Raw genomic sequence first — 26,179 nt, 5'->3', positions numbered from 1 at the left:
TTTTGGGTCACTTTTACCTGGTTTTCTTTCCCCAAAAAATGCTGATATTTGCTAGGTGAACACCTGGAGCTTGTGTGGATGAAGACTGAAAGAATTTTGAAAGAATTCTTTGTTATTCTGGAAGAGGCTGAGGGAAGAAATTTGGGGTGTGGATGTTCCTGGGAGACACCAGGAGAGAAATAAATGGGGATGAATATTTGCCAGAAATGCACTCAAAACAATCCAAATATTTAAGGCCTAAATAACTTGAATTTTAGTATTAAATGTAATTTTTAAAATGGTTTAATAAAATTATTCTAAGGGGTGGTCAGGATTAACCAGCACAGCCAAGGACACAGTTAAACACCATCCAAAATAATCCAATAATTGATTAAGAAGAATCAATTTGGCTAAAATTCCTTCCAGTTTCCAGGTGGGAATGCAGAAGTTGGCTGTGCTGCCACAGGAAAAAAATTGGGCTGAGGAAATATGAAAGAGGGGAAAAAACACCAAAAAAAAAAGCTGGAAAAATAAGCCTGAACTCAATTCCCTGGAAAACTCAATCCTGCCTTGCTTGGTTTAAAAGCAGGCTCAGTTTAAGCTGAGTTTCTTCCAGCAAACTGAATTAAGATGCTGAGAAAACCCCACCATTGGAATAATGGACATTCCCAGGTTTTTATTTTTGATGGAAAAATCAGTGCAAACCTTTTAAAGGTGATATTCCCTTAGGAACAACTTTTGCCTTGAATTGTGAGGATGCAAGGGAATAAAAGAGCACTGGAAGAGGCTCCTCCCTGCTTACAAACCCTGGGACCTGTCAGGCTCTCAATCCTCTCCCAGCTCCAAGGCAGATTCCAGGAGCTGCTTCCCAAACTCTGCTGGGCTGTTCCCATTTTGGGATATAAACAGGGGAGCAAAGCAAACCTGGCTCACTCTTCAGTCCTGGAGCAGCAAATATCCCATCCTTCCTTAGGAGAGCCTGCAGGGAAAAACCTGGAATATTCCAACCTGGATTTCCACACCAAACACCCGTGGATATCAAAAATCCCACCAAGCCCTGTCTGACCAAATCCAGGTGTTTTTTCCCTAGGGAATGGGTGATAAGCAATGACCCTTCAGGGGGAAACAGCAGGATTGGGATGTGCTTTCCCATCCCAAACCATCCCAGAAAATCCCAAAGCATCCCAAGGAAAATCCCAAAGCATCCCAGAGAAAAATGGTTACAACCTCCTGCATTTTATATTCCAAATAACTCATTTCAATCTCAGGGTGTTCTTAAGGATTCTGAGCCTTGTAACCACCCCAGCTAGAAAATTCCCTGGATAAATTGATCCTCTCTGGGTGTTTATGCACTGGTAAAAGTGGTCAAAATTCAGGAAAAAACTCCTGAAAAGGAACCTGAACAGTCTTCAAGCAGGTTTTGTGAGTGAGGCTGTGGCTCAGAGCTGTACAGAGTATTTAAGGAGAAATAAATACCAGTACATGCTAAAAGACAAGGTTTAATCATTGATAAAAATGTACAAAAATATTCCAAGGACAGCGGCTTCCCAATTTTCTCACCGAGCAGGGCTGGGGCACCTTCCTGAACGTGCAGGGGCTGGAAAACAGGGCTGGAGCTGCTTCCTCCTCCCTCCTCTGGGCTGTGCAGCTACATTCTGCAGCAGGTTCTTAAGGCAACACATGGAATTGCGTTTAACATTGGATTTTTATTCCTAAGTTTTCGGAAGGGGGAGGGAAAAGGTGGAGAGGAACGCTGGGTAACAGCCGGGGCTGGCCGGGCTGGGATTTCGGGAATGCCGAGGTGGTTGTGTCCCAAACGCTCCCTCTGCTGGCACAGCAGGAGAATCCCCATCCACGACATTCCCTGCGTTTGGGATCGATGGGATCGGGACACGAATCAGTCCTGGACAAAAGCCCCAGAATCCAGGGGATTGCAGAACACAGCAGGACACGGATTCCTTACTCCTGCTGCCTTCCCAAAAATCCCACCCAAGCAAATCCATCAAAGAACAAAAGCACAAAGAATTAAATTAGGAGTTTTTTCCCTAAGCTGAACTGGGCTCTGCCCAGGCAGCCCAGGGTTGTTCCCTGCCCTGGGAAGGACACTGGGAAAGTGCTTGGGGACACTGCTGCCACCTGGGTGTCCCCTCCAGGGGATCCCAGCCCCATCCACCCCGCAGCTCCAGGCCAGGCACAGCTCTGCCCTCAGAATTCCAAGGATTTTTCTACTTTTGACTGGATTGAAGTGGTAAAAAACTAAAAGCCACCGCTGTTGTGGCCATGGGCCACCGGCCACCGGCCCCAGGGCCTTGCCCACACAAGGCTTGGTTTTATTTTGCCACCTGTAAACATTTTTGGTATCAAGGATCTTCTCATTGATCTTCATCCAGCTGTTCCAAAAGAGTCCTCCTCTGTTTCTCCAGCTCCCCCTCGCTGAGCTCGCTGCCAGAGGTATCCCAGTTCCCCTGTGGAGAGAAGGGACACAGGTCAGGATGGGATTGTCCAGGGAGGCTCCAGGATGGGCACACACAGCCAGGGCTGCTCTGTGCCACTCAGAAACCCCAAAATCCAAACTGGGCAATGGCAGAGACCTCCAGGATGCTCCAGTGCAACCTCTGACCTCTCCCAGAGCACACCTGAGGAGCTGCATCCAGCAGAGCCCAAAGCATCGGGAGAAACAGGAAGCAGAGCTTACGGAATCTTTTCCAGGCCGTTTCTTAGTGGGAGATTTATGCTTGGACTCAGATCTCTGTCTGGCTCTTTCCTTCTCACTGTCCCTCTCTCTGTCTTTCTTGTCCTTCTCTCGTTCCACATCAGATTCTGGTGAATCCTGTTGAAAAAAAAATTGGGAATAGTGAATATTAATGTTGAATATTCTGGAGTTCAACTTCCATTTAAAGAATTGTAGAATCATGGAATGATTTCAGTTAGAAGGGGCTTTAAATTTCATCCCATTCCACCCCTGCCATGAGCAGGGAAACCTTCCCCTGTCCCAGGTTGTCCACCCTGGCTTTGGACACTTGCAGCTTCTCTGGGCACCTTGTGTCAGGGCCTCCCCACCTTCCCAGGAAGAAGTGAAGCTCTTTCTGCATTCTGGATCCTTCCAGAGCTTCCAACACAAGCCTGATGCTCAGGCAGGCACAAGGAATGCCTGGATTCTTCCCATTAGGAGAACACCTGGATTTGCCAGGATAAACAGCAAATCCCAGGCTACTCATGGAGTCCTTCACCTGGAGTTAAACCCTCCACATTCAGCAGTTTTAAGTGGTTTAATACTGGGAATATAGAACAGAAAGTTGTTATTTTGGCAATACCCTCCTCCAGCTTGATCCCAGTTTTGCCCTAGGATCATCCAGCTGGGATTACTGACAGCAGGTGCCAGGTTGTCCATAACCCAATTCAAAACTGAGCTCCACTCACAGACTTGTGCCTCCTCTTCTTGCTCTTCTTCTTGTGTTTTTTGGACTTCTTGTAACTCCTCTCTGCGGCCACAGGGAGAAACAAAACCGCCAGGAATCAGTGGATAAATCCCAAAGGAGAAGAGCCCAGCTGGTTTAAAGCCAACCCAAAGCAATCCCATCCCATCCCATCCCATCCCATCCCATCCCATCCCATCCCATCCCATCCCATCCCATCCCATCCCATCCCATCCCGTCCCATCCCGTCCCATCCCATCAATCCCATCCCAGCCCATCAATCCCATCCCGTCCCATCCCGTCCCAACCCGTCCCATCCATCCCATCCATCCCATCCCATCCCATCCCTTCCCATCCCACCCCATCCCGTCCCGTCCCATCCCATCCCATCCCGTCCCTTCCCATCCCATCCCGTCCCGTCCCATCCCATCCCGTCCATCCCATCCATCCCATCCCACCCCATCCCACCCATCCCTTCCCATCCCATCCCATCCCATCCCATCCCATCCCATCCATCCCACCCATCCCATCCCATCCCATCCCATCCCATCCATCCCATCCCACCCATCCCATCCATCCCTTCCATCCCACCCCATCCCATCCCATCCCTTCCCATCCCATCCCACCCCATCCCATCCCATCCCATCCCACCCCATCCATCCCATCCCATCCCATCCCATCCCACCCCATCCCATCCCATCCCATCCCATCCCATCCATCCCTTCCCATCCCATCCCACCCCACCCCGTCCCATCCCATCCCGTCCCATCCCACCCCATCCCACCCCATCCCATCCCATCCCGTACCGGACTCGGCGCTGGAAGAACGCTCCGACACCGACCGCGATTCCGAGCGCTGCCGCTTCTTCTTGGAGTGGCTGTCGTCATCCTCGGACTCGGAGCCCTTCACACACAGCCAGGGGAGAGTTCCAGTCAGCAATGGCAGCTCCAGCAGTGGGAATGGCACAGGGAGGGTTACTCACCGAGCGGGAACGCGAGCGCTTCCGGTGGTGTTTCTTGGATTTCTTCGAATGTTTCTTGGTCTTGGAGTGGTGGTGCTGACACTCGTGCTGTGGGCAAGGCAAGGAGGGGAGAGCTCGGAATTCCAGCAGGGATTGCCCTTGGAAAAGCCCTAAAATCCCAGCTGGTTCCACCATGGGGAAGGAAGGACAACTTCCCTGGAGCAGGGGGCTCAGCCTGGCCTTGGGCAGTTCAGGGATGGGCAGTAAAACCTCAGCAGCTCCTACAGGACATCCCAAAAACCTGATGGGATCTTTCTCCTCATCCAAGGAAGTTGGGAAAGGATAAAAACTCCACAATCACCATTTCATGGCAGAACCACCTCATCAGCACCCACAGGACATCCCAAAAATCTGATGGGATGCTCTTCCTCATCCAAGAAAGTTGGGAAAGGTTAAAAACTCCACAATCACCATTTCATGAGAGAACCATCTCATCAGCACCCACAGGACATCCCAAAAACCTGATGGGATGCTTTTCCTCATCCAAGAAAACTGGGAAAGGTTAAAAACTCCACAATCACCATTTCATGAGAGAACCACCTCATCAGTTCCTACAGGACATCCCAAAAATTTGATGGGATCTTTCTCCTCATCCACAAAAGCTGGGAAAGGTTAAAAATTCCATAAAATCAGCGTTTAATGGGAGAACCATCTCATCATCTCCTACAGGACATCCCAAAAATTTGATGGGATCTTTTTCCTCATCCAAGAAAGTTGGGAAAGGTTAAAAACTCCACAATCACCATTTCATGAGAGAACCATCTCATCAGTTCCTACAGGACATCCCAAAACCTGATGGGGATGCTCTTCCTCATCCAAGAAAACTGGGAAAGGTTAAAAACTCCACAATCACCATTTCATGGCAGAACCACCCCATCAGTTCCTACAGGACATCCCAAAAACCTGATGGGATGCTTTTCCTCATCCAAGAAAATTGGGAAAGGATAAAAACTCCACAATCACCATTTCATGGCAGAACCATCTCATCATCTCCTACAGGACATCCCAAAGAATTGATGGGATCTTTTTCCTCATGCACAAAAGATGGGAAAGGTTAAAAACTCCACAATCACCATTAAATGTCAAAATACCTAAAAATGGGCACTGCTGCCCTGCAGCACCTGGATTGCCATGGATCTGCTCCCTGCATCCAACCCAACCCCTGCTCTGCCTAATTGCAAATTACAGAATTAAAAGTCAAAATTTCAGTTCAAATTCTTCCAAATTCCAAGAATTGCAACAAGACCCCCAAGTGTGAGAGCTGAAAAATCTAATTTATCTCCTGATATTATTTAATGGAAAAAATTCCATTAAATCCTTCCACTTCCCATTCAATTTAGAAGGAATTTTCCTTGTCTGTTGATTTCAAAAATAAAGGAACAATTACCTCAAGTACATGAAGGAAATCCTTAAATATCCTTTTCCTTTCAGATTCCAGGGTGATGTCTTCAAATGCTGGTTCCTTCACAAATCTGTCTCTGATCTGTCAGGAAAATTAATTCAAAGAAATTAAATTATAAAATTATTAAAATATTAATAGAAGAAAATAATAAAATATAATGTAGTAATGAAAATGGCAATAAGAAACAAGTAAGGAATATAATAAAAACTATATAAATAATAATGAATAAAGATTAAAAGGAATAATAAAAATAATAAGGCATAATAAAAGTAATAAGAAAAAAAAATAAAAAATAAAATAATAAATAATAAAAATAAGAAAACTAAAATCCTGAAGAAATAAAAATAGGGAAAAATTAAACCAATAATAACAGAAATATGAAAAAATAATTTAAAAAAAGAAAAAAGGAAAAATAATAGAAAAAATAAAAAAATTATTTTAATAAATAATTGCAAAAAAAATTTTTTTTCACCATTTGAGAAGCCCTTGAACTGCTACAAGGCTAAATTTTTAATCCCAGATTTCCAAGCAAATCCCAAATTTCCAATGTTCAGGAATGCTCTAACTCATGGAAACATGGAGAATCCCACTGCTTTCCCTGCACATTCCATTTAACCTTACAAAAACCCCAAATATTTCTATAAATTATCCTTGGAAAGGAAAGCTTTTCCAGGGTATTTTATGCAGGACAAAGTTCTAAATCATTTCAAATAACTTTGGGGGGGGGTTGGTTTTTTTTCCAGTTCTTTTAGGATGTTTTTTGTTTCAAAAGGATGAAGCTTTTCCCACCCAACTCCAAGTTCTCCTGAAGAATCCACAGGGTGTGATGGGATTTTGAAGTCCCATCCATGGGGTTTGATGGGATTTTGAAGCCCCATCCATGGGGTTTGATGGGATTTTGAAGCCCATCCATGGGGTTTGATGGGATTTTGAAGCCCCATCCATGGGGTGTGATGGGATTTTGAAGCCCCATCCATGGGGTGTGATGGGATTTTGAAGCCCCATCCACAAAATTTGATGGGATTTTGAAGCTCCATCCATGGGGTGTGATGGGATTTTGAAGCCCCATCCATACAGGGTGTGATGGGATTTCCATGGGATTTGATGGGATTTTGAAGCCCCATCCATGGGGTTGATGGGATTTTGAAGCCCCATCCATCCAGGGTCTGATGGGATTTTCAAGCCCCATCCATGGGGTTGATGGGATTTTGATGCCCCATCCATGGGATTTGATGGGATTTTCAAGCCCCATCCATGGGGTTTGATGGGATTTTGCAGCCCCATCCATACAGGGTTTGATGGGATTTTGAACCCCATCCATGGGGTCTGATGGGATTTTGAAGCCCCATCCACAGAATTTGATGGGATTTTGAAGCCCCATCCATGGGATTTGATGGATTTTGAAGCCCCATCCATGGGATTTGATGGGATTTTGAAGCCCCATCCATGGGGTGTGATGGGATTTTGAAGCCCCATCCATGGGGTTTGATGGATTTTGAAGCCCCATCCACAGGGTTTGATGGGATTTTGAACCCCATCCATGGGGTTTGATGGGATTTTGAAGCCCCATCCATGGGATTTGATGGGATTTTGAAGCCCCATCCATGGGGTTTGATGGGATTTTGAAGCCCCATCCATGGGGTTTGATGGGATTTTGAACCCCATCCACGGGGTTTGATGGGATTTTGAACCCCATCCACGGGGTTTGATGGGATTTTGAAGCCCCATCCATGGGGTTTGATGGGATTTTGAAGCCCCATCCACAGAGTTTGATGGGATTTTGAAGCCCCATCCATGGGGTTTGATGGGATTTTGAAGCCCCATCCATGGGGTTTGATGGGATTTTGAAGCCCCATCCATGGGGTTTGATGGGATTTTGAACCCCATCCATGGGGTGTGATGGGATTTTGAACCCCATCCATGAGGTTTGATGGGATTTTGCAGCCCCATCCATACAGAGTGTGATGGGATTTTGAACCCCCATCCATGGGGTTTGATGGGATTTTGAAGCCCATCCATGGGGTGTGATGGGATTTTGAACCCCATCCATGGGGTTTGATGGGATTTTGAACCCCATCCATGGGGTTTGATGGGATTTTGAAGCCCCATCCATGGGGTGTGATGGGATTTTGAAGCCCCATCCATACAGGGTGTGATGGGATTTTGAAGCCCCATCCACAAGGTTTGATGGGATTTTGAACCCCATCCATGGGGTGTGATGGGATTTTGAAGCCCCATCCATGGGGTTTGATGGGATTTTGCAGCCCCATCCATGGGGTGTGATGGGATTTTGAAGCCCCATCCATGGGGTTGATGGGATTTTGAAGCCCCATCCATGGGGTGTGATGGGATTTTGAAGCCCCATCCATCCATGGGGTTTGATGGGATTTTGAAGCCCCATCCATACAGGGTTTGATGGGATTTTGAAGCCCCATCCATGGGGTGTGATGGGATTTTGAAGCCCCATCCATGGGGTTTGATGGGATTTTGAAGCCCCATCCATGGGGTGTGATGGGATTTTGAACCCCATCCATGGGGTGTGATGGGATTTTGAACCCCATCCATGGGGTTTGATGGGATTTTGAAGCCCCATCCATACAGGGTGTGATGGGATTTTGAAGCCCATCCATGGGGTTTGATGGGATTTTGAAGCCCATCCATGGGGTGTGATGGGATTTTGAACCCCATCCATGGGGTGTGATGGGATTTTGAAGCCCCATCCATACAGGGTTTGATGGGATTTTGAAGCCCCATCCATGGGGTTTGATGGGATTTTGAACCCCATCCATGGGGTTTGATGGGATTTTGAAGCCCCATCAGCAGAGCCTGCTGAACGCGGGGTTTTTAGGGAAGAGCAGGGGCCTGTTTGGGATTTTGGGAATGTTCTCCCCAGGGAATTCTCATCCTTACATCCTCCCAGACAGCATCCAGCTCGATGGGGGGGGTGGCCTGTTTCAGCATGCTCTTGAAGGCCGATTCCTTCCTCTTCATCTTGCGGGCCTCCTCCTTCTCCCGCTCGCGCTCCCGCGCCTCCGCCTTCTCCAGCAGCTGCAGCAACGAGAGCAAAGAATTCCATTTATTGGGATTTCTGCACCCTCAGAGCTGTGTCTGAGGCACTTGGGAATGACAAGGAAATTTATTGCTTTTCCTCTACTTAATTAATAAAACTATGATATTAAATTATTTTATCAAAAATTAATCAGTTATTTCCTTTCCAAGCATGGAATTGCTGTTGATGAAAATCCAATGATGCAAAACCACAGAACCACACAAATCTTATGTACAAAAGGAAAGCATCAGAATTCCTCAAGTTTGGGAATGCTGACTGCTTGGATAAAGGTTTATTTTTACTATGGCAACTGAAATAACCCTAAATAACAGAATATTCCTCAAATATTATGGAATCAGTTAGAAAAGAAACCCTAATTCCTGTTTGGAGAAGGGATTTCCCATCTTAATTATCCAGATATCCCAATTAATTAATGAATTGATTTATTAATTCATACTTACACTGTTGAAAGCCAGCTTGATATTCCCTGCATCCAACGTGGTGGCTCTTTTAGTGGAGCTGATGACAGTGACAAAATCCTCAAAGGAAGTGTTCACCTCCACCACAAATCCTTTATCCTGGAAAAAACAGCTCCTTTGGTGCCAGGGAAATCAGCAATTCCTTCAACTCCAAGGAAATCCCAGCTCCCTGGGATGGGAATTGTGCCATTCAAGGAGGAGCCAGGTAATGCTCACCTTTAAGATGTCTTTAATTATCTTCTTCTCATCGTGGTAACGAGCTTTTAAATCCTCCACATAAAACTTGAACAGGTCCAGCGCTGTTGATCCTGAGGGAGGGTTTAGTGAAGCCACAGGTCAGGTTTAACCCCAGAGCTGCATTTTGAGGTGATAAAAGCAGGAAGGATTGCTGTGGCCCCAAACCATCCCAGGTTTGCCCTCCTTACCAGGCTGGCCCAGCATGCTGGTGAACCTGATGTCGGAGCTGATGGCTGGGTACAGCTCCATCCAGGAGGACATGGAGTGCAGCTGCCCGTGCTCGTGCAGCTCGTCCAGAAACAGCTGCAAAAAACACAGGGAAATGGCAATTTGGAGTCATTCCTCCTCCTTGGGAACTGGAATTCCACTTTTGTTCTACAAAAATCCCTTTTTCTGTTGTTCTTCCTGCTTTTCTCCACCGCCTGCAACATTCCGGCTGCACCTCCTTCCCATCCGGGCCTATTCCCCCTGATTTTCCCTTGTGTGTAACACAGCAGAGAAAATGCCACAACCCAACACTTCAGGCTTTGAATACACCCTTGAACCAACCCTCAAAAATAAAAAAAAAATTATATATTTATATATATATATATATATAATATATATATATATATATATAATATATATATATTATATATATATATAATTATATATAATAAAATTTATATATATACATAATGAAATTTAATTATTATTTAATTATTATTTAATTATTATTTAATTTATTATATTATATATAATAAAATTTAAAAAAATAAAAAAATATCCCATGATACTCCTTGAGATTTTTACACAGAACCCCAAACAGCACCAACCTGGAAAGATTCCCTGTTTTTACGTTGCCTCCTCCTTTCCCTCAGCAAACTTTTCTGCTTCTCTTCCTCCTCCTCTTTCTCCAAGGCCCTGATATGTTCCTCAAAACAGATCAGGGCATCCTCCTTATCCATGTCTAGCAAGAAAACAGGGAAAAAAATCAGGTTATTCCTTCTATGTCAGCAAGGATCCTCCTTCCCAGGGAATTCCAGAGCCCACAGACGTACTCTGGAGCTCCTCATCCTCAGCAAAGGTGGGGTTGTCCATGAGGTACTGCTGGGCCTCTGACCAGGTGGTGCAGTAGGTGACGTTGGCCATGTTATCCAGGATGTTCTTCAGAGCTTCCCAGTTCCTCTTGCGCAGCTGCTTGGCTTGTTCCTGAGGGGAAAAGTTGATTTTTGGGGCTCAGGATGAGGTGGTTTGGATAGAAATGTCAGATATCTAGCGTGTTCGCCAAGAAAATATGAAATTAATCTTTAATTTATATAAAATTGTGGAACTCTAGTGTGGTTTGGGTTGGAAGGGTCCTAAAAGCTCATCCCATTCCAACCTCCTGCCCTGGACAGGGACCAGGTTGCTCCAAGCCTCATCCCTGGACACAAAACAACACAATTTTCCCATCTTATTATTATTTCACTGATTCAGAATAAAATCCATCCTGTGATTGATTAACATCCCTCAAAAACTCAACACGTGGTAAAATCAGCAGCAATAAATCCCAATAAACCCCAAACCCTTCCCTAAAAGCTGCTGTTTGTCTGCCATAAAGCCTCAAGCACAGCTTTAAAGTGATTTAGGAACAAGTGAGGAGCTGCTGGGTGGATCTGAGGGGAATTTACCTTCTCCTTCTTGGACAGGAAGAACAGAACATCCTCATAAATCTCCAGGCGGTCCCGCTCGGAAATGGCATTCCACACCTCCATCTCCCCAAACATCTGTTCAGCTTTTCTGGGCAGAGCACAGCAAAACCACACCACTATTTATTCATTTATTTATAAATAAATAAATTTATTATTTATTAATTATTATTATTGGTGGCTGAATTATCCATCAATCCCCCAGATCATCAGGGAGAGTTCTGTTCCAAGAAGGAATAAATTTATAGGAATTCTTGATTTTCCCCCTTGGAAGATTTTTTTTTTTTTGTGATATATTTTGAATTTTTTTATAAAGGAAGAAAAAAACTAAAAATGGAAGTTGATGTCACTCCAAGCAGTGTATCCATGAGGATTTGTATCCCAGATTTTTATCCCAGGTCTCTTACTTGTATCTGGTGGTGGATGTCATCTTCTCATGGTTTTCCAGGAAGCGCTGGAAGGATTCCTTGGCTTCCTTGTACTTGGATCTGGCTTCTTCCTTCTCCTCCTTCTCTGTCTGAACTTTGTAGGCATTAAAGGCCTGCTTCTTTTCACTCAGTTTTGCCAAAGCACTTCCCAGGAAAGGAAAGGAAAGAGCAATGTTATTCATAAATTTAAAAAAAAAAAAAATCAAGAAGAGAAGACAAAGAAAATCAGAAAAATCAGGAAAAAAAAATGAAAGAAAATAGCAAAAAAGAAAGAAAAAAGAAAATCAATTAATCAAAAGAAAAATTCAAAAAGAAGAAAACCAGAAAAAAAAAGAAAACTGAGGAAAAAGAAAGAAAAGCCAGAACAATCAGAAAAGGAACGTAAGAAAAATAACTAAGAAAATCAAAACCAGAAAGCAAAAGGCAACAGGTTTGAATAATCTAGATTTGAGATAAAATTAATCTGAACATTTTAATCCCCAAATCAACAAGAAATCCCAACTTCCACACTTTTTCCCAATACCAACGAAGCTGTTGGAAGCATTTCTTTATGGAGGAAGGAAGCCAATCCCTGCCAATGGCACGAGTGCAGGAGGATCTGTTGCAGACAGAACTTTACATTTTTGGAAGTAAATTCTCTAAAAAAGGTTTGTGTGGAATTGAAGGGCTCAGTACCTGTATCTGGGGTCATTAATGATCATTTTCATGGCCTGCTCCCAGGAAGCATTGGATGGAACCCGCTGTGAAAACAGGAAATTATGGATGAATCAGACCTGGAATTAACATCCAACAAGGAATAATTCCTTAAAAACAGCCAAGGGGAAAAAATAAAATATTCTTTTCATTGCAATGTCCTTTTTCTTTCATTTCCTCAAGAGTGAGGAATTCGTCCCCAAAAAACCAAGTAAAACCTGGCAAATAAAAAAAAACCAACCAGGTTTTGTAGCTCAAGAAAACATTAATAATTGGTCAATAAAATATTAATAATTGACCCAGATACCTTTTCTTTTAACAGTTCTTTAAATGCTTGTTTGGCCTCTTCCTTTGTGTTCCACGTGTAGGTTTTTTTAACTGGTTGTGCATCCTCATCCTCCTTCTTTGCAGCAGCACTAAAGCAAAACAAATTTTATTATTTCAGAATTTTTTTTCTAAGTTAGAGGCACTGAAGAGTCAAAAACCACCACAAAATGAGTTTTATGAACAGCAACTTCAAGTAAAAAAATAATTCTAATAGTTCATACAAGGGTTTTCCTTACACTGACTGCCTGCAAAGGTTATCTAGAAATTATCCCTAAATATATTATGTTGAAATTCAGCAGGAATATTAACATTTTATATAAAAATATAAAAGAAAGTGCATAAAAATGGGCCTCTTCTCCTTAATTACGTTCTGCTGTCTAAAATCCCCCACAGCAACTCTTTTTTTTTTAATTATAAAAATCCTAAGTTATAATTTTCCACACAATAGATCTTTCATTATTTAAAATAAAAAGGAATCGTAGCTGGAACAGATAAAAATCCCTTGAGTATTTTATTTTCTACCAGCGATAAGCAATGGCACAGATCCATGGAAAAGGAGAAGAAATAGGGAAGTGTTTAATGGCACCCTGGGAAATTCTTACAGACACTGGGAAATCCATGGAATGTTCTGTCACTGGTGCTGCTGAGAAATGAAAAGCTGCAGCAAAGCCTTGAGGTTTCATAAATGATCATGGAATGGCTTGGCTGGGAAGGGACAGTAACTGGTTTGCATCCAGTTCCATGGGCAGGGACAGCTCCCACTGTGCCAGGTGCTCCCAGCCCCATCCAGCCTGGCCTTGGGCACTGCCAGGGATCCAGGGCACTCACAGCTGCTTGGGCACCTGTGCCAGGGCCTCAGCACCTTCCCAATCCCTGATCTAAGCCTGCCTTCTGTCACCTCAAAGCCATTCCTTCTTGTCGTGTGGTAAATTATTCATTCCCTTGAAGAACTTGCCTGTGGGAAGACCTTGGTGTTTGGGATGGGAACCATGGGATGGGTTGGGTAGGAAGGGACATTAAGGATCATCCCAATCCATCCCACCACGGCAGGGACACCTCCCACTGTCCCAGGCTGCTCCAAGCCCTGTCCAACCCGGCCTGGGACACTTCAGGGATCCAGGGACACCCACAGCTTCTGTGGGAACTCCATCCCAGAGCCTCACAGGGAATGATCCCCCCCAAATCCCCTTTCCTGGAGCTGCCATCCATCCCCTGGCACTCACTCTCCCGATGCCTCCTGCTTGGCCGCCTCATCGGTGGCGGCGGCCGCGGTGTCGGCGCTGCCGTCCTGCGTGCCGGGGGCGGCGCTGCCCTGGCCCTGCTCCTCGGCCGTGGCCGTGCTGGCCGTGTCCGTGTCCCCCGTGGTGGCAGCCGGGGCAGATTCTCCCTCGGGAGCAGCTCCTGCAGGAGCAGCCGTGGCCGTGGCGCTCTCGGCGGCCGGGGCCGCGCTGGCCCCGCTCGGAGCGTCCCCGGCCGCGGCCGGAGCCGAGGTGGCGGCAGCCGCGTCCTCCGGCTTCGTGCTGGGGACAAACACAACAGCGGTCACTGCTGCCTCTGCTCGGGAGATTCAGGGCAAAGGGGCAGCTTAGGGATGGGGCCACAGTGGGGAGTGAGGGGTTTAGGGTGAGGTAAAGACACGGAAAAGGTTTGTAGGCCCTCAGGGAAAGGGGTTTGTAAGGCCTCAGGGAAAAAGGGTGAAAGGCCCTCAGGGAAAAGGGCTGAAGGCCCTCAGGGTAATAAAGAGTCTGAAGGCCCTCAGGGTAAAGGATCCTAGGAAAGGTTTGAAGGCCATCAGGAAAAAGGAGTTGAAGAGCCTCAGGAAAAAAAGGGGTTGAAGACCCTCAGGGTAAAAAAGGGGTTGAAGGATCCTAGGAAAGGTTTGAAAGCCCTCAGGGTAAAAAAGGGGTTGAAGAGCCTCAGGGTAAAAAAGGGGTTGAAGGCCCTCAGGGAAAAAAAGGGCTTGAAGGATCCTAGGAAAGGTTTGAAGGCCCTCAGGAATAAAAGGGGTTGAAGACTCTCAGGAAAAAAGGGGTTGAAGGCCTTCAGGGTAAAAAAGGGGTTGAAGGCCCTCAGGGTAATAAAGAGTCTGAAGGCCCTCAGGGTAAAAAAGGGGTGAAGGATCCTAGGAAAGGTTTGAAGGCCATCAGGAAAAAGGAGTTGAAGAGCCTCAGGGAAAAAAAGGGGGTGAAGACCCTCAGGAAAAAAGGGTTTTAAGGATCCTAGGGAAGGTTTGAAGGCCCTCAGGAATAAAAGGGGTTGAAGACCCTCAGGAAAAAAGGGGTTGAAGGCCTTCAGGAAAAAAGGCTTGAAGAGCCTCAGGGAAAAAAGGGCTGAAGAGCTCTCAGGAAAAAAAGGCCCTCAGGAATAAAAGGGGGTGAAGAGCCTCAGGAAAGAGGGTGTGAAGGCCCTCAGGAAAAAACAGGCTTGAAGGCCCTCAGGAAAAAAAGGGCTTGAAGGCCCTCAGGCAAACAAAGGGTTTGTGTGTCCAAACTCCACTAGCTAACAAGTGTCAGTATTAAAACTCCGAACACCATTAGTTTGACCACAACATCCTAGAATTCCCACTCCTTCCTAGTCAAACCACCACAGCCCCTCATGAAAAAATTAGTACAATGTTAAAAATATACCTGTTTTCTTCAGCTTTAATCATTGCTAGAGGAAAAAAGGAGAAAAACAATTAAAATATAGCTTAAAAATAGTTCATGTACACAGGGAGTTCTCGTAATTATTGATTTAATAAAAGCAAAGTTTTACATGTTTTTGTTACTATCAAAAATTTCAAATGTATGTGCCCTTCAAAGACTGAAATCAATTGAGATTAAAATAAAGTTTAGAAATCCCATTATGGGAAGATAGGGGAATATAAAAATGACTTTCAGGTTTAAAATAATTACTTTAATTATTTTAAAAATAGTTCAAAGACCCAGAAAGAAAGTCAGGATTATTAAACACAATTTTAAGAACTGAAATATTTAAATTACTGCGGCCTATTATTTTTCTTCCACTTATTCTTTCCCCCCAGCTGATTTTGTTGCTCTTTAAAAAAAATACACATTTAATGAATATATATTTATATATATTAATATATAAAATATTAAAAAAATATAAAATAAAAATACAAAGTCCAGGACTCTTACCTTCAAGATCCTCCAGCTCTTTGGGTTTTGCCCAGCGGGATTCCTTTGTTTGGGAATTGTAATAATAAGGCTTCCCAGAATCTGATTTATACTCCTTCCAGGGACACTTGGACAGCAATTGCTGATGGAGAGAAAACAAAGATTTTTCCAAGGAAAATCTCCTTTAGGAACTCCTTAAATAAAGATTCTTGTTTCCCTCTTCCCTATTCCTGTTCCTTAAATAAGCAATTAGGAACATCATTAGGTGGGATAATTATGGGGCACAAGGCTTTGGGTGCATTAAAGTTGCTTTCCTGGAGCTCTTTCTTCCTGAAATTCCTTCCAATTAAGAAAAAAAAAATCAACAAAATTCCAAGTTTTCCCATTTTCTCCCTTGTGGGTTTAACTTTGGTTAAGGTTTATTTTCAGCTCTCAGCTACAAACATCAAATATTCTTGAAGAAAACAGAAAAATTGGTTAAAAAGTGGAAATAAATCACATTGGATCAATTTGATTTGATATTATCCAACAAAAATAAACCAGGGGAATTCTCAGGAATTTGTAGTATATTTTAAGATAATTAATTTGACCCAAATGGCAATTTTTAGGAATTTTTTCTTCTCTAAATTATTTCTATTACTTTCTAAAAAATAAAAAAGGACACATTATAAAATAAAAAACCTATTTAAAATGAGGAATATGGAGGAATTTTGCACCCTCAGGTTCTCCCCACATAAGGAGAACAATCCAAATATTTCAGGAACATTTCCTATTGGAAGAGTTTGCTCCCACTGATAGTGGAAGCCTGGAAAAAGTTCAAGATAGAATCTAAAATGTTAGGCTTTGTGCTTTCCCAGATCAACTGCATACTGTGTAAGCAGTATGAGAAATTATATAATTGTTAGATGTGATGATTGTTTAGTAATTAAATGTAATTATTATATAACCATAAGAAGAATAGTGAGAAACTATGTTGGAAATCAGAAGGGCTACATTTATGTATACAATAGAACAATGAAGTTTAATAATTAACATGAAAGTTATATATGATAACTATAATAATATCATGTAAGTATTAATAATTTTAACATCGCAATATTAATTATATAATATAAAACATAGATCATTTGGATGTATGGTTCTAGTCAGATTTGGGTTGAACACACCCCGATTCCCAGAGCTCTCAATAAATAAAATCCCCATGATTGTGTGGTTTTGAAGGCTGACACCACTGCTTCCAGCAGGATTCTCCCTGCTGCAGGTGTCAGGCCTGGAAATCCTTGTGTTCCCACAATATCCCAGAATTAATTTGGGATTTGGTTACCTCAGCAGGGGTTTTGAGGTCATCTGGCTTCTCCCACGTGGACTGCTTGGTCTCGGTGTTGTAGTAATAAGTTCTTCCATCCGGGGACTTGTGCTCCGTCCACGTGGATTTCTGGGAAAATCACAAGGGAAATGAGTGCTGATGTACAAAAAGGGCTCCAAGCACACAGGAAGGGAGGGACACAGACCTGCTTGGAGTGCTCCTCGCTGGCAGAGCTGCTGCTGCTGGAGCTCTGCTGGACTGCGGACACCACGGCATGCGCTGTCTGAGGGGAGACAAAACAGGCCTTGGAAAACCCTCACTCAGGATATAGAATATATAATATATAATACACCTTCAGTCAGTATTTTCCCCAAAAAAATCTCCTTATTTGGGAGTGGAGCTGTTCAACTGCACATTCCCAAGGGCCTGATCCCACCACGGCATGCGCTGTCTGAGGGGAGACAAAACAGGCCTTGGAAAATCCTCACTCACTGCTGGGTTCCACCTGGATTTTCCAAGTGGTTCAGCAGCACAAATAAGCCAAATTCACACCTTCAGTCAGTATTTTCCCCAAAAAAACCTCCTTATTTAGGAGTGGAGCTGTTCAACTGCACATTCCCAAGGGCCTGATCCCACACCATGGGATGCGCTGAGGGGAGACAAAACAATGGAAAATCCTCACTAACTCATGGGTTTCACCCAAATATCCTGGATTTTCCAGGTGGTTCAGCAGCACAAATAAGCCAAATTCACACCTTCAGTCAGTATTTTCCTCAAAAAAACCTCCTTATTTGGGAGTGGAGCTGTTCAACTGCACATTCCCAAGGGCCTGATCCCACCACGGGATGCGCTGTCTGAGGGGAGACAAAACAGGCCTTGGAAAATCCTCACTAACTCATGGGTTTCACCCAAATATCCTGGATTTTCCAGGTGGTTCAGCAGCACAAGTAAGCCAAATTCACACCTTCAGTCAGTATTTTCCCCAAAAAAACCTCCTTATTTGGGAGTGGAGCTGTTCAACTGCACATTCCCAAGGGCCTGATTCCACCACGGGATGCGCTGTCTGAGGGGAAACAAAACAGGCCTTGGAAAATCCTCACTCACTGCTGCGTTCCACCCAAATATCCTGGATTTTCCAAGTGGTTCAGCAGCACAAATAAGCCAAATTCACACCTTCAGTCAGTATTTTCCCCAAAAAACCTCCTTATTTGGGAGTGGAGCTGTTCAACTGCACATTCCCAAGGGCCTGATCCCCAAGGGCCTGATTCCACCACAGGATGCGCTGTCTGAGGGGAGGCAAAACAATGGAAAATCTTCACTAACTCATGGGTTTCACCCAAATATCCTGGATTTTCCAAGTGGTTCAGCAGCACAAATAAGCCAAATTCACACCTTCAGTCAGTATTTTCCCCAAAAACCCTCCTTATTTGGGAGTGGAGCTGTTCAACTGCACATTCCCAAGGGCCTGGTTCCCTCAGGATGTGCAAGTGAAGGGGTGAGACCAGAACAACCCCAAGTCACAATTCCAGCAGCACTCCCTGTTCCCACAGCTTGAGGAAAATTTGCTTCAGGAAGGTTCTGGTTCCCTGAGCTCCCTCCCACAATTCCTGCTGCTTTCCATGGCCAGCTTTCCCATGAATTCCCTGGAATCAGGACTGCATCCCTGCTGTGGATGAGGATTGGATACAGCCAAGGAAAACTGGATTTCCTGACAGGCCAAGGGACAGGATAGAAATCTCATGGAAATAATGTGGACATCATCTATTTAATAATTACATTGGGACAAGGCCCACAGATTTCAAGGAACAACCAAAAACTTGGAAAAAAAAAAGTGAATTAAGGTTTTCCTTTAAATCCCCACAACCAAGTTTGCCCCACACCACAATGAAATTCCAACCTTCTGGAATTGTGTTTTCAACATACCTGAGTCCCAGGAGGGGTTACTCCTGAAAAATAAACAATTAAAAATTAATTGATGGTTTGGTTGCTTCATTTTCCTAAATATTTCTCCATGTGTGCAAGGAAAAAAATGTCCTGGGCACCAATGGAGACTCCAGGACTGAAATGTTTCACTCCATTTTAGTGAAAAGGGAATTTTTTAATGTTTCAGCTGATTTGGGTTAAATGTTTTGAAATTATATCAAGTTGTTTTACTCACCTACTTGTGCATCCATGCTGTTCACTCCTGGCTGTAAAAATAATTAAAACAATTAAACATTTAAACAATTAAATAAAGTAATTAATTCCTGAGGAATTAAATCCTAAAAAAATTCCAATATTCATTATTCAAACAAGGCTTTTCTGCCACAAAAGGCTCAATTCCTTAAATAAGGATTCCTGCTTCCCCCTAATTATTCCTGCTCCTTAAATAAGCAATTAGGAACATCATTAGGGGGGATAATTATGGGGCACAAGGCTTTGGGTGTACTAAAATTGCATTCATGGAGCTCTTCCTGCCTGAAATTCCTTCCAATAAAGAAAAAAATCAACCAAATTCCAAGTTTTCCCATTTTCTCCTTGTGGATTCAGCTTTGCTTAAGGTTTATTTTCACTACTCAGCTACAAACTTCAAATATTCCTCAGGAAAGCACACAGAAAAAAATGGTTAAAAAGTGGAAATAAATCATATTGGATCAATTTGATTTGATATTATCCAACAGGAATAAACCAGGAAATTCTCAGGAATTTATTGTGTATTTTAAGAGCATTAATTTGACCAAACCAGTAATTTCTAGGAATTTTTAATGTACTTTAAGAGCATTAATCTGACCAAAATACTGATTTTTAGAAATTTCACTGCTTCAAATCAGCACAGCAAAGGTTTGTGCTCAGCACTAGAGGAAATTCCAGAGGAATTTAGGGATTTAAATCTGCATGGGAAAAAAACCCATAAAAATAATTATTTCTATATTGAAATGGCTGGGTCTGGTTTTAAGTGAATCTCTTAGGCTTGGACTAAATTTATTTCTTAAGAACAGGATTCAATTTATATTTTTTCCCCTCAGATTTCACCTGTGTTTTAATTTTTCCCTTTCCATTTCCACCCAAAGAACTTCTCATTCCTTGAGCTATTCCAGCAATTTTTATACTCAACTGGATTTCAGGAACTTTTAATAAAAAATCTCTTTCTAATGGACTCAAATGTCTTTAGTATTGAATTTAAATTCTTTAAAAAATTACAATTTAAGAGAGAAGAATCTCTTGGTCAGACAATTAAACAATCCAAGGTCACAGTGATTCCTGCCACACTGCAGGAAGTGAAGGATAAGGAATGAAATAAAAACGAAAAGGAGTTTAAAGACTGCTGAAAATCACAAAAATCTTATTTTTTAATTATTCAAAAGTCACATAAAACTCCACTGTAATGAAAATAATGTAAAATTTCAATTCTTCTTTTCTAATTCAAGAAAGCCAAGAGTGATTAACTGTAACTTCTAAAAAGAGTTTTTAAAAATTTTAAAAAAAGCAATGAAACTCACAGGAACCGTGGGCTGCATGGCAGCCTGGGACATGTGGGACATCATCATGCCAGGCATCACCGACTGCATCATCCCAGGCATCTGCAATTCAAGAGCATTTCAGCATATTCTCCACACAAAATACTGTATTTCTATTTAAAAACCATTATCTGATACTTCTTTTTAATTTAAAACAACCCAAACATCCCTCTTATGCAAGGAAAAATAAAACAGATTTGTGGGATTGTGATTCCCTTCATCACATTCCCACGGAACTGGGATGTTCCCATTAGGAATGGCATGTCCAGATTCCAAAGCTGGACAGGAAATAACACAAAAACCAATTTAAACTCGGAAGGAACAAGAGCAAATGATGTGGGAGCTGATTCCATGACTGAAATCCTGAGTGGAAGCAGGAACAGCAAAGGTTGGGAATGATGAATTCCTGCAGAATCCCAAGGCTACAGGGAATAAAGGAACAAAGGAAGGTGAACTCCCAGGTGTGACATTTACCTTACATTTGCTCTCCAGATACCAAAAACTCCTGAGTTGTTCCCTAAAATGTGAAATATTGAAATATTCCCTGGGAATTGTGGAAAAGGAGGTACAGAAAAGCAGAGAAATAAACCAGAATTTCTACTTCACTTCCTAATGAACACATACAGCACTAATGAGTCAATTTTTTAAACTAATTTTTTAAACTCCTCATTTTTTAAAAATTAAAAATTTAAGAAATTTATTTTTACCCCAGAAGCTGCAAATCCCCACTGAAAAAAAATTCCTACCAAGCCCTTATGATTTAAGGAAAATATGGGTGTTGTGCCCAGGGAATTGCAAGGGAAGAGGAGCTGTCACCAAAGCTTTAATCCTTCCCTGCTCTCTTCCACAGGAGCATCCCAAGGACATTTATTAAACCCACAAGGAGAATTATTTCTTTCCAGAGTTGAGGATTTCATCCCAAAGCACACAGGAAATGTGGGAACTGAGAGGAAAAGCTGCCAAAAGCAGGGCCATGGTCGTGGCTGTGTCACCTTTTCCAGTGCCAGGGCAGCAGCAGCAATGGGATCCAGGGATTACAAACCAAGCCCAGGATCCCAACAGGAATTCTGCAACAATTCTGGAATTCCTTGGTTCTGCTCTTGCTGGAATGTTCACGTGTGTGGATGGAGGAACTGGCCAAGAATTACAGAAACGTGAAGTCCCAAGACAAACTTATCCCTTCAAAATCTACAGGAAACTTCCAAAAAACCTGAATAAATCAATCCAAACTATGGATTGATAATTAAAGTTAGAGGTGCATTAATTACCTGTTCTCATTCCAAAAAAAACTTGAATAAATCCCAAATAATTGACTGAAAGTTAGAGGTGCATTAATTACCTGTTCTCATTAAAAAAACTTTAATAAATCCCAAATTATGTATTGATAACTAAAGTTAGAGGTGCATTAATTACCGGTTTTCATTCCAAAACACTTGAATAGATCCCAAATTATGGATTGATAATTAAAGTTACAGGTACATTAGTTACCTGTTCTTATTAAAAAAACTTGAATAAATCCCAAATGATTGATTGAAAGTTAGAGGTGCATTAACTACCTATTCTCATTCCAAAAACTTGAATAAATCCCAAATGACTGATTGAAAGTTAGAGGTGCATTAGTTACCTGTTCTCATTCCAAACCTATGGATCGATAATTAGAGGTTCTGTTCTCATTAAAAAAACTGGAATATATATATCCATATATCAATGGATTGATAATTAGAGGTGCATTAGTTACCTGTTCTCATTCCAAAAACTTTAATAAATCCCAAATGACGGATTGATAATTAGAGGTGCATTAGTTACCTGTTCTCATTCTAAAAAACTTTAATAAATCCCAAATGATGGACTGAAAGTTAGAGGTGCATTAATTACCTGTTATCATGCAAAAAACTTTAATAAATCCCAAACTATGGATTGATAATTAAAGTTACAGGTACATTAGTTACCTGTTCTTATTAAAAAAACTTGAATAAATCCCAAATGATGGACTGAAAGTTAGAGGTGCATTAATTACCGGTTTTCATTCCAAAAAACTGGAATAAATCCCAAACTATGGATTGATAATTAAAGATAGAGGTACATTAGTTACCTGTTCTCATTCAAAAAAATCTTGAATAAATCCCAAATGACTGATTGAAAGTTAGAGGTGCATTAGTTACCTGTTCTCATTCAAAAAACTTAAATAAATCCCAAACTATGGAATGATAACTAACATTGGAGGTGCATTAACTACCTATTCTCATTCAAAAAACTTGAATAAATCCCAAATGATGGACTGAAAGTTAGAGGTGCATTAATTACCTGTTCTCATTCCAAAAACTTGAATAAATCCCAAATGACTGACTGAAAGTTAGAGGTCATTAATTACCTGTTATCATGCAAAAAACTTTAATAAATCCCAAATTATGGACTGATAGTTGGAGGTCATTAATTACCTGTTATCATGCAAAAAACTTTAATAAATCCCAAATTATGGATTGATAGTTAGAGGTGCATGAATTACCTGTTACCACACCAGTTTCCAATTCCAGTTACAGAGGTGCCTCAATTCCCTGCTCCCCATAAGCAGAGTTCTAACCCCGAGTTTCCCCAGGAGATTCCCCCTCAGGGCTGAGCCCTGGCACAGAACCTGCTGCAATTGCTTACCTGCCCCATCGGGGGTCCTCCCATGGGGGGCATCATCTGAGGCATCATCCCGTGGGGCACCGGGGGCATGTTGGGGGGTCTCTGGCCCATGGGGTGCATCCCCATGGGGGGGTAGTGGGGCATTCCGGGGTGCCCCATCTGCAAAACAGCGACAGCAGGGAAATCAGCACCGAGGCAGCCGCCCCACACGCCACAGGGAGAAAGGAAAAGAGTTTGTCATTATTGCAACACTTTCAGTACTTGCTGCTCCACACAGATGCAACAGCTCTGGGAGTACCTTGAGATAAAGCTTGGGCAGAATTTCTCCTTGGAAAATACATTTAGCAGGAGGGAAAAATATGAAATTATTGATCACAAAACTTCAGAATGGTTTGGGTAGGAGGGACCTTAAAGTTCTTGCAGTTCCAACAGCTCTGAGAGTACCTTGAGATAAAGCTTGGGCAGAATTTCCCCTTGGAAAATACATTTAGCAGGAGGGAAAAATATGAAATTATTGATCACAAAACTTCAGAATGGTTTGGGTAGGAGGGACCTTAAAGTTCTTGCAGTTCCACCCTCTGGGACACCTTCCACTATCGCAGGTGTCCAATCTGGCCTTGGACACTTCCAGGGATGGGGCAGCCTGGAATTCCATCCCAGGAATCCCCACCCTCACAGGGAAGGAATTCTCCCCTAATTTCCCCTAACTCTACCACCTTTCAGTCCAAAAGCAGTTTTCTGATGACTTTTTCTTATCCCAGAAGTCTCCCTGGGGCTGGATGAAAAGAAACCATGAGCAACTAGAAAGTTTTCAATCTTCTGGGCAGAACTCCTGACTTTTCCCAATCACATCCTCCCACAGCACATGCAGTGACAGCTCCTGTTTCCCAGCCCCAGGTAATTCCAGGTGGAACAGTGTTTCCTAAAAACATCCTCTGGCCCTCTTTGGAGTGCTGATTCACTTTCAGAGGCACCTACCACCCTGGTGCTGAGAAGATCCTCCCAAGCCTGCTTTGCTCTAAGCTGAGCCCCTTTCCAGCACCCTCAGCTGCTCCTGGGGCTCCAGATCCTTCCCAGCTCTGGATACAGCCAGGTCTGTGCTGCACTGTGCCCTGGGGGGCATCGGGAAGGGCATTCCCAGCAGGTCAGGCAGGGATCCTGCTCTTCTGAGGCACCTCTGGGTGCTGCGTCCCATTCCCAGGGATCCTGACCCTCCGAGGCACCTCTGGGTGCTGTGTCCAGCTCTGGCTCCTCAGCACAGCAGGGCCAGGAGCTCCTGGAGCATCTCAGTGCCCAGGAAAGGTTGAGGGAGCTGGGGCTGCTCAGCCTGGAGAGAAGCCCCAGGGAGAGGGGCCTCAGCCCTGGCTGGCCCTGGGAAGGCTCCAGGCGGGGCCCAGCAGTGGCACCAGAGCAAGGCAGGGACTGATGCCCAGGAAGTCCCACCTGTACTCGAGCAAGAGCTTCCTCCTTGTGCGGGTGACAGGTGCCAGAGAGGTTTTGGCGTCTCCGCCAGCGGGGACACCCAGAACCGCCCGGACACATCCCCGCACCACGGGACGCCCATCCCACCCAACCCTGCGATGACCCCGGAGCAGCAAGGCGGGTCCAGCTTCCGCACGCCGTAACTCCGCGCCCCCCCCCGGAGCCCGCACTCACCATGAGAGAGCCGCGGTCGACGCCGCCGGGCCGCATGGCGGGGCTGAGCAGGGAGCCCCCGCAGCGGCCCAGGAGGCGCCCGCGCAGCGGCGGCCGCGGGGCCGCGGGCCCGAAGGGCAGCAGCGGCTCGGGCTCCCCGCGGGGCGGGAGCAGCGGCGCCAGCAGGCTGACGGGCTTCCCCGCCGGCCAATCGGGGCGCGCCGCCAGCCGCGCGCTCTTCGGCGATTGGTCGGCGCCCGAGCCCACCGGCCGCACGGCGTCGCCCGGCGTCAGCTGCATGAGGGGCGGCGGCTTCGGCAGCGAGAACGGCAGCGGCTGCGGGGAGGCGGCGGCGGCCGCGGCCGTGGAGTCCCCGCCGGACATGGCGGCGAGAAGCGGCCCGGCCCCGCGGCGCGGCGCTGGCTCGGGAGGCTCCCGGGAGCGCGGGGCGCGGAGCGAAGCGGCGGCGGCTGCGGCCGAGCGCGGGGCACGCCGGGAAACCGCTCACGTGGGACCGGGGGCGGTGCGCGATCGGCCGGGCGGTACCAACAGCGCCGGAAGGAGGGGGTGACTTCCCGCTGCACCATTTCGGCTCAGCTCGGGAGGTGGCGGCAGATCTCCCCTCAGCCGTGCTGCGGGTGGTACGCGCCGCGTTCGTGCTTTCCCCCCCCCGTGACGGTCCGGGTGGTACGGGCCGACTCGGACCCCCCCCGCGCCGCCGCCGTGGTTGGCGCCGCTGAGGGGGAGCGGCCGCCATGGCGGGCGGGAGAGCGCGAGGGGATCGGGGAATATCCCGCTGGGATTGGGGAATGTCCCATTGGGATTGAGGAATATCCCATCGGGATCGGGGAATATCCCGCTGGGACGGCACCCACAGGGACCAGCCCGTCCCACTGCTGCACCTGCACAGCCCCACAGTCCCCCCGGTGCCTGCGAGTCCTTTCCAGGCGCTCCGGGAGCTCTGGCAGCCCTGAGGCCGTGGCGCTGCCGGGGATGCAGGGGCAGCCTCGGCTTCTCTGGGAATTCCATTCAGGGACTCCTCTCCCTCACAGCCAGGAATCCCCAATTCCCAATATCCCATCCATCCCTGCCCTGTGATCGACGGAACCCGTTCCCTGTGTCCTGTCCCTCAGGGCCGCGGAACAAAGGCCCGAAAAGGAGAACTGAGAACAATGTTAAAGCTTAATGTAACCTCAGATGGAAGTGTCTAAAATGTAACTCTGGTTTTCCGGGAAACATTAAAATCCCGCTGTTTTCCTTACACAAAGCCCTCCTGCCAAGGTTTTGGTGCGGAGG

At 44.8% G+C, this 26,179-nt stretch overlaps 1 protein-coding gene across 1 annotated transcript; it reads right to left on the bottom strand.

Moving 5' to 3' along the window:
* Positions 1-1,458: 1,458 nt before the first annotated feature.
* Positions 1,459-25,363, bottom strand: PRPF40A (pre-mRNA processing factor 40 homolog A). Its single transcript, XM_064718176.1, has 26 exons — positions 24,905-25,363; positions 23,270-23,407; positions 20,603-20,683; positions 19,282-19,312; positions 19,047-19,069; positions 17,329-17,406; positions 17,142-17,252; positions 15,839-15,959; positions 15,329-15,353; positions 13,925-14,221; positions 12,682-12,790; positions 12,357-12,421; positions 11,661-11,825; positions 11,236-11,344; positions 10,624-10,774; positions 10,399-10,532; positions 9,772-9,886; positions 9,563-9,654; positions 9,329-9,445; positions 8,729-8,866; positions 5,804-5,899; positions 4,378-4,464; positions 4,202-4,298; positions 3,400-3,461; positions 2,675-2,809; positions 1,459-2,444 (listed from the first exon to the last, which is right to left on the bottom strand). Exons 1-26 carry the CDS (start codon positions 25,265-25,267, stop codon positions 2,352-2,354), a joined length of 3,033 nt encoding a protein of 1,010 aa, XP_064574246.1. The 5' UTR covers positions 25,268-25,363; the 3' UTR covers positions 1,459-2,351.
* Positions 25,364-26,179: the final 816 nt, after the last annotated feature.

This window comes from Zonotrichia leucophrys, chromosome 7 (assembly GCF_028769735.1).
Source record: "Zonotrichia leucophrys gambelii isolate GWCS_2022_RI chromosome 7, RI_Zleu_2.0, whole genome shotgun sequence".
Classification (NCBI taxonomy): domain Eukaryota; kingdom Metazoa; phylum Chordata; class Aves; order Passeriformes; family Passerellidae; genus Zonotrichia; species Zonotrichia leucophrys.
This window is presented reverse-complemented; position numbering and strand designations above follow the sequence as displayed.

Coding starts and splice junctions, on each gene's coding strand:
- PRPF40A (XM_064718176.1), bottom strand. CDS start 25,267: ATGTCCGGCGGGGACTCCACGGCCGCGGCCGCCGCCGCCTCCCCGCAG. Junction 15,960..17,141: donor ACCTCAAAACCCCTGCTGAG/GTAACCAAATCC, acceptor TCTCTCCATCAG/CAATTGCTGTCCAAGTGTCC. Junction 9,446..9,562: donor TAATTAAAGACATCTTAAAG/GTGAGCATTACC, acceptor TGTTTTTTCCAG/GATAAAGGATTTGTGGTGGA.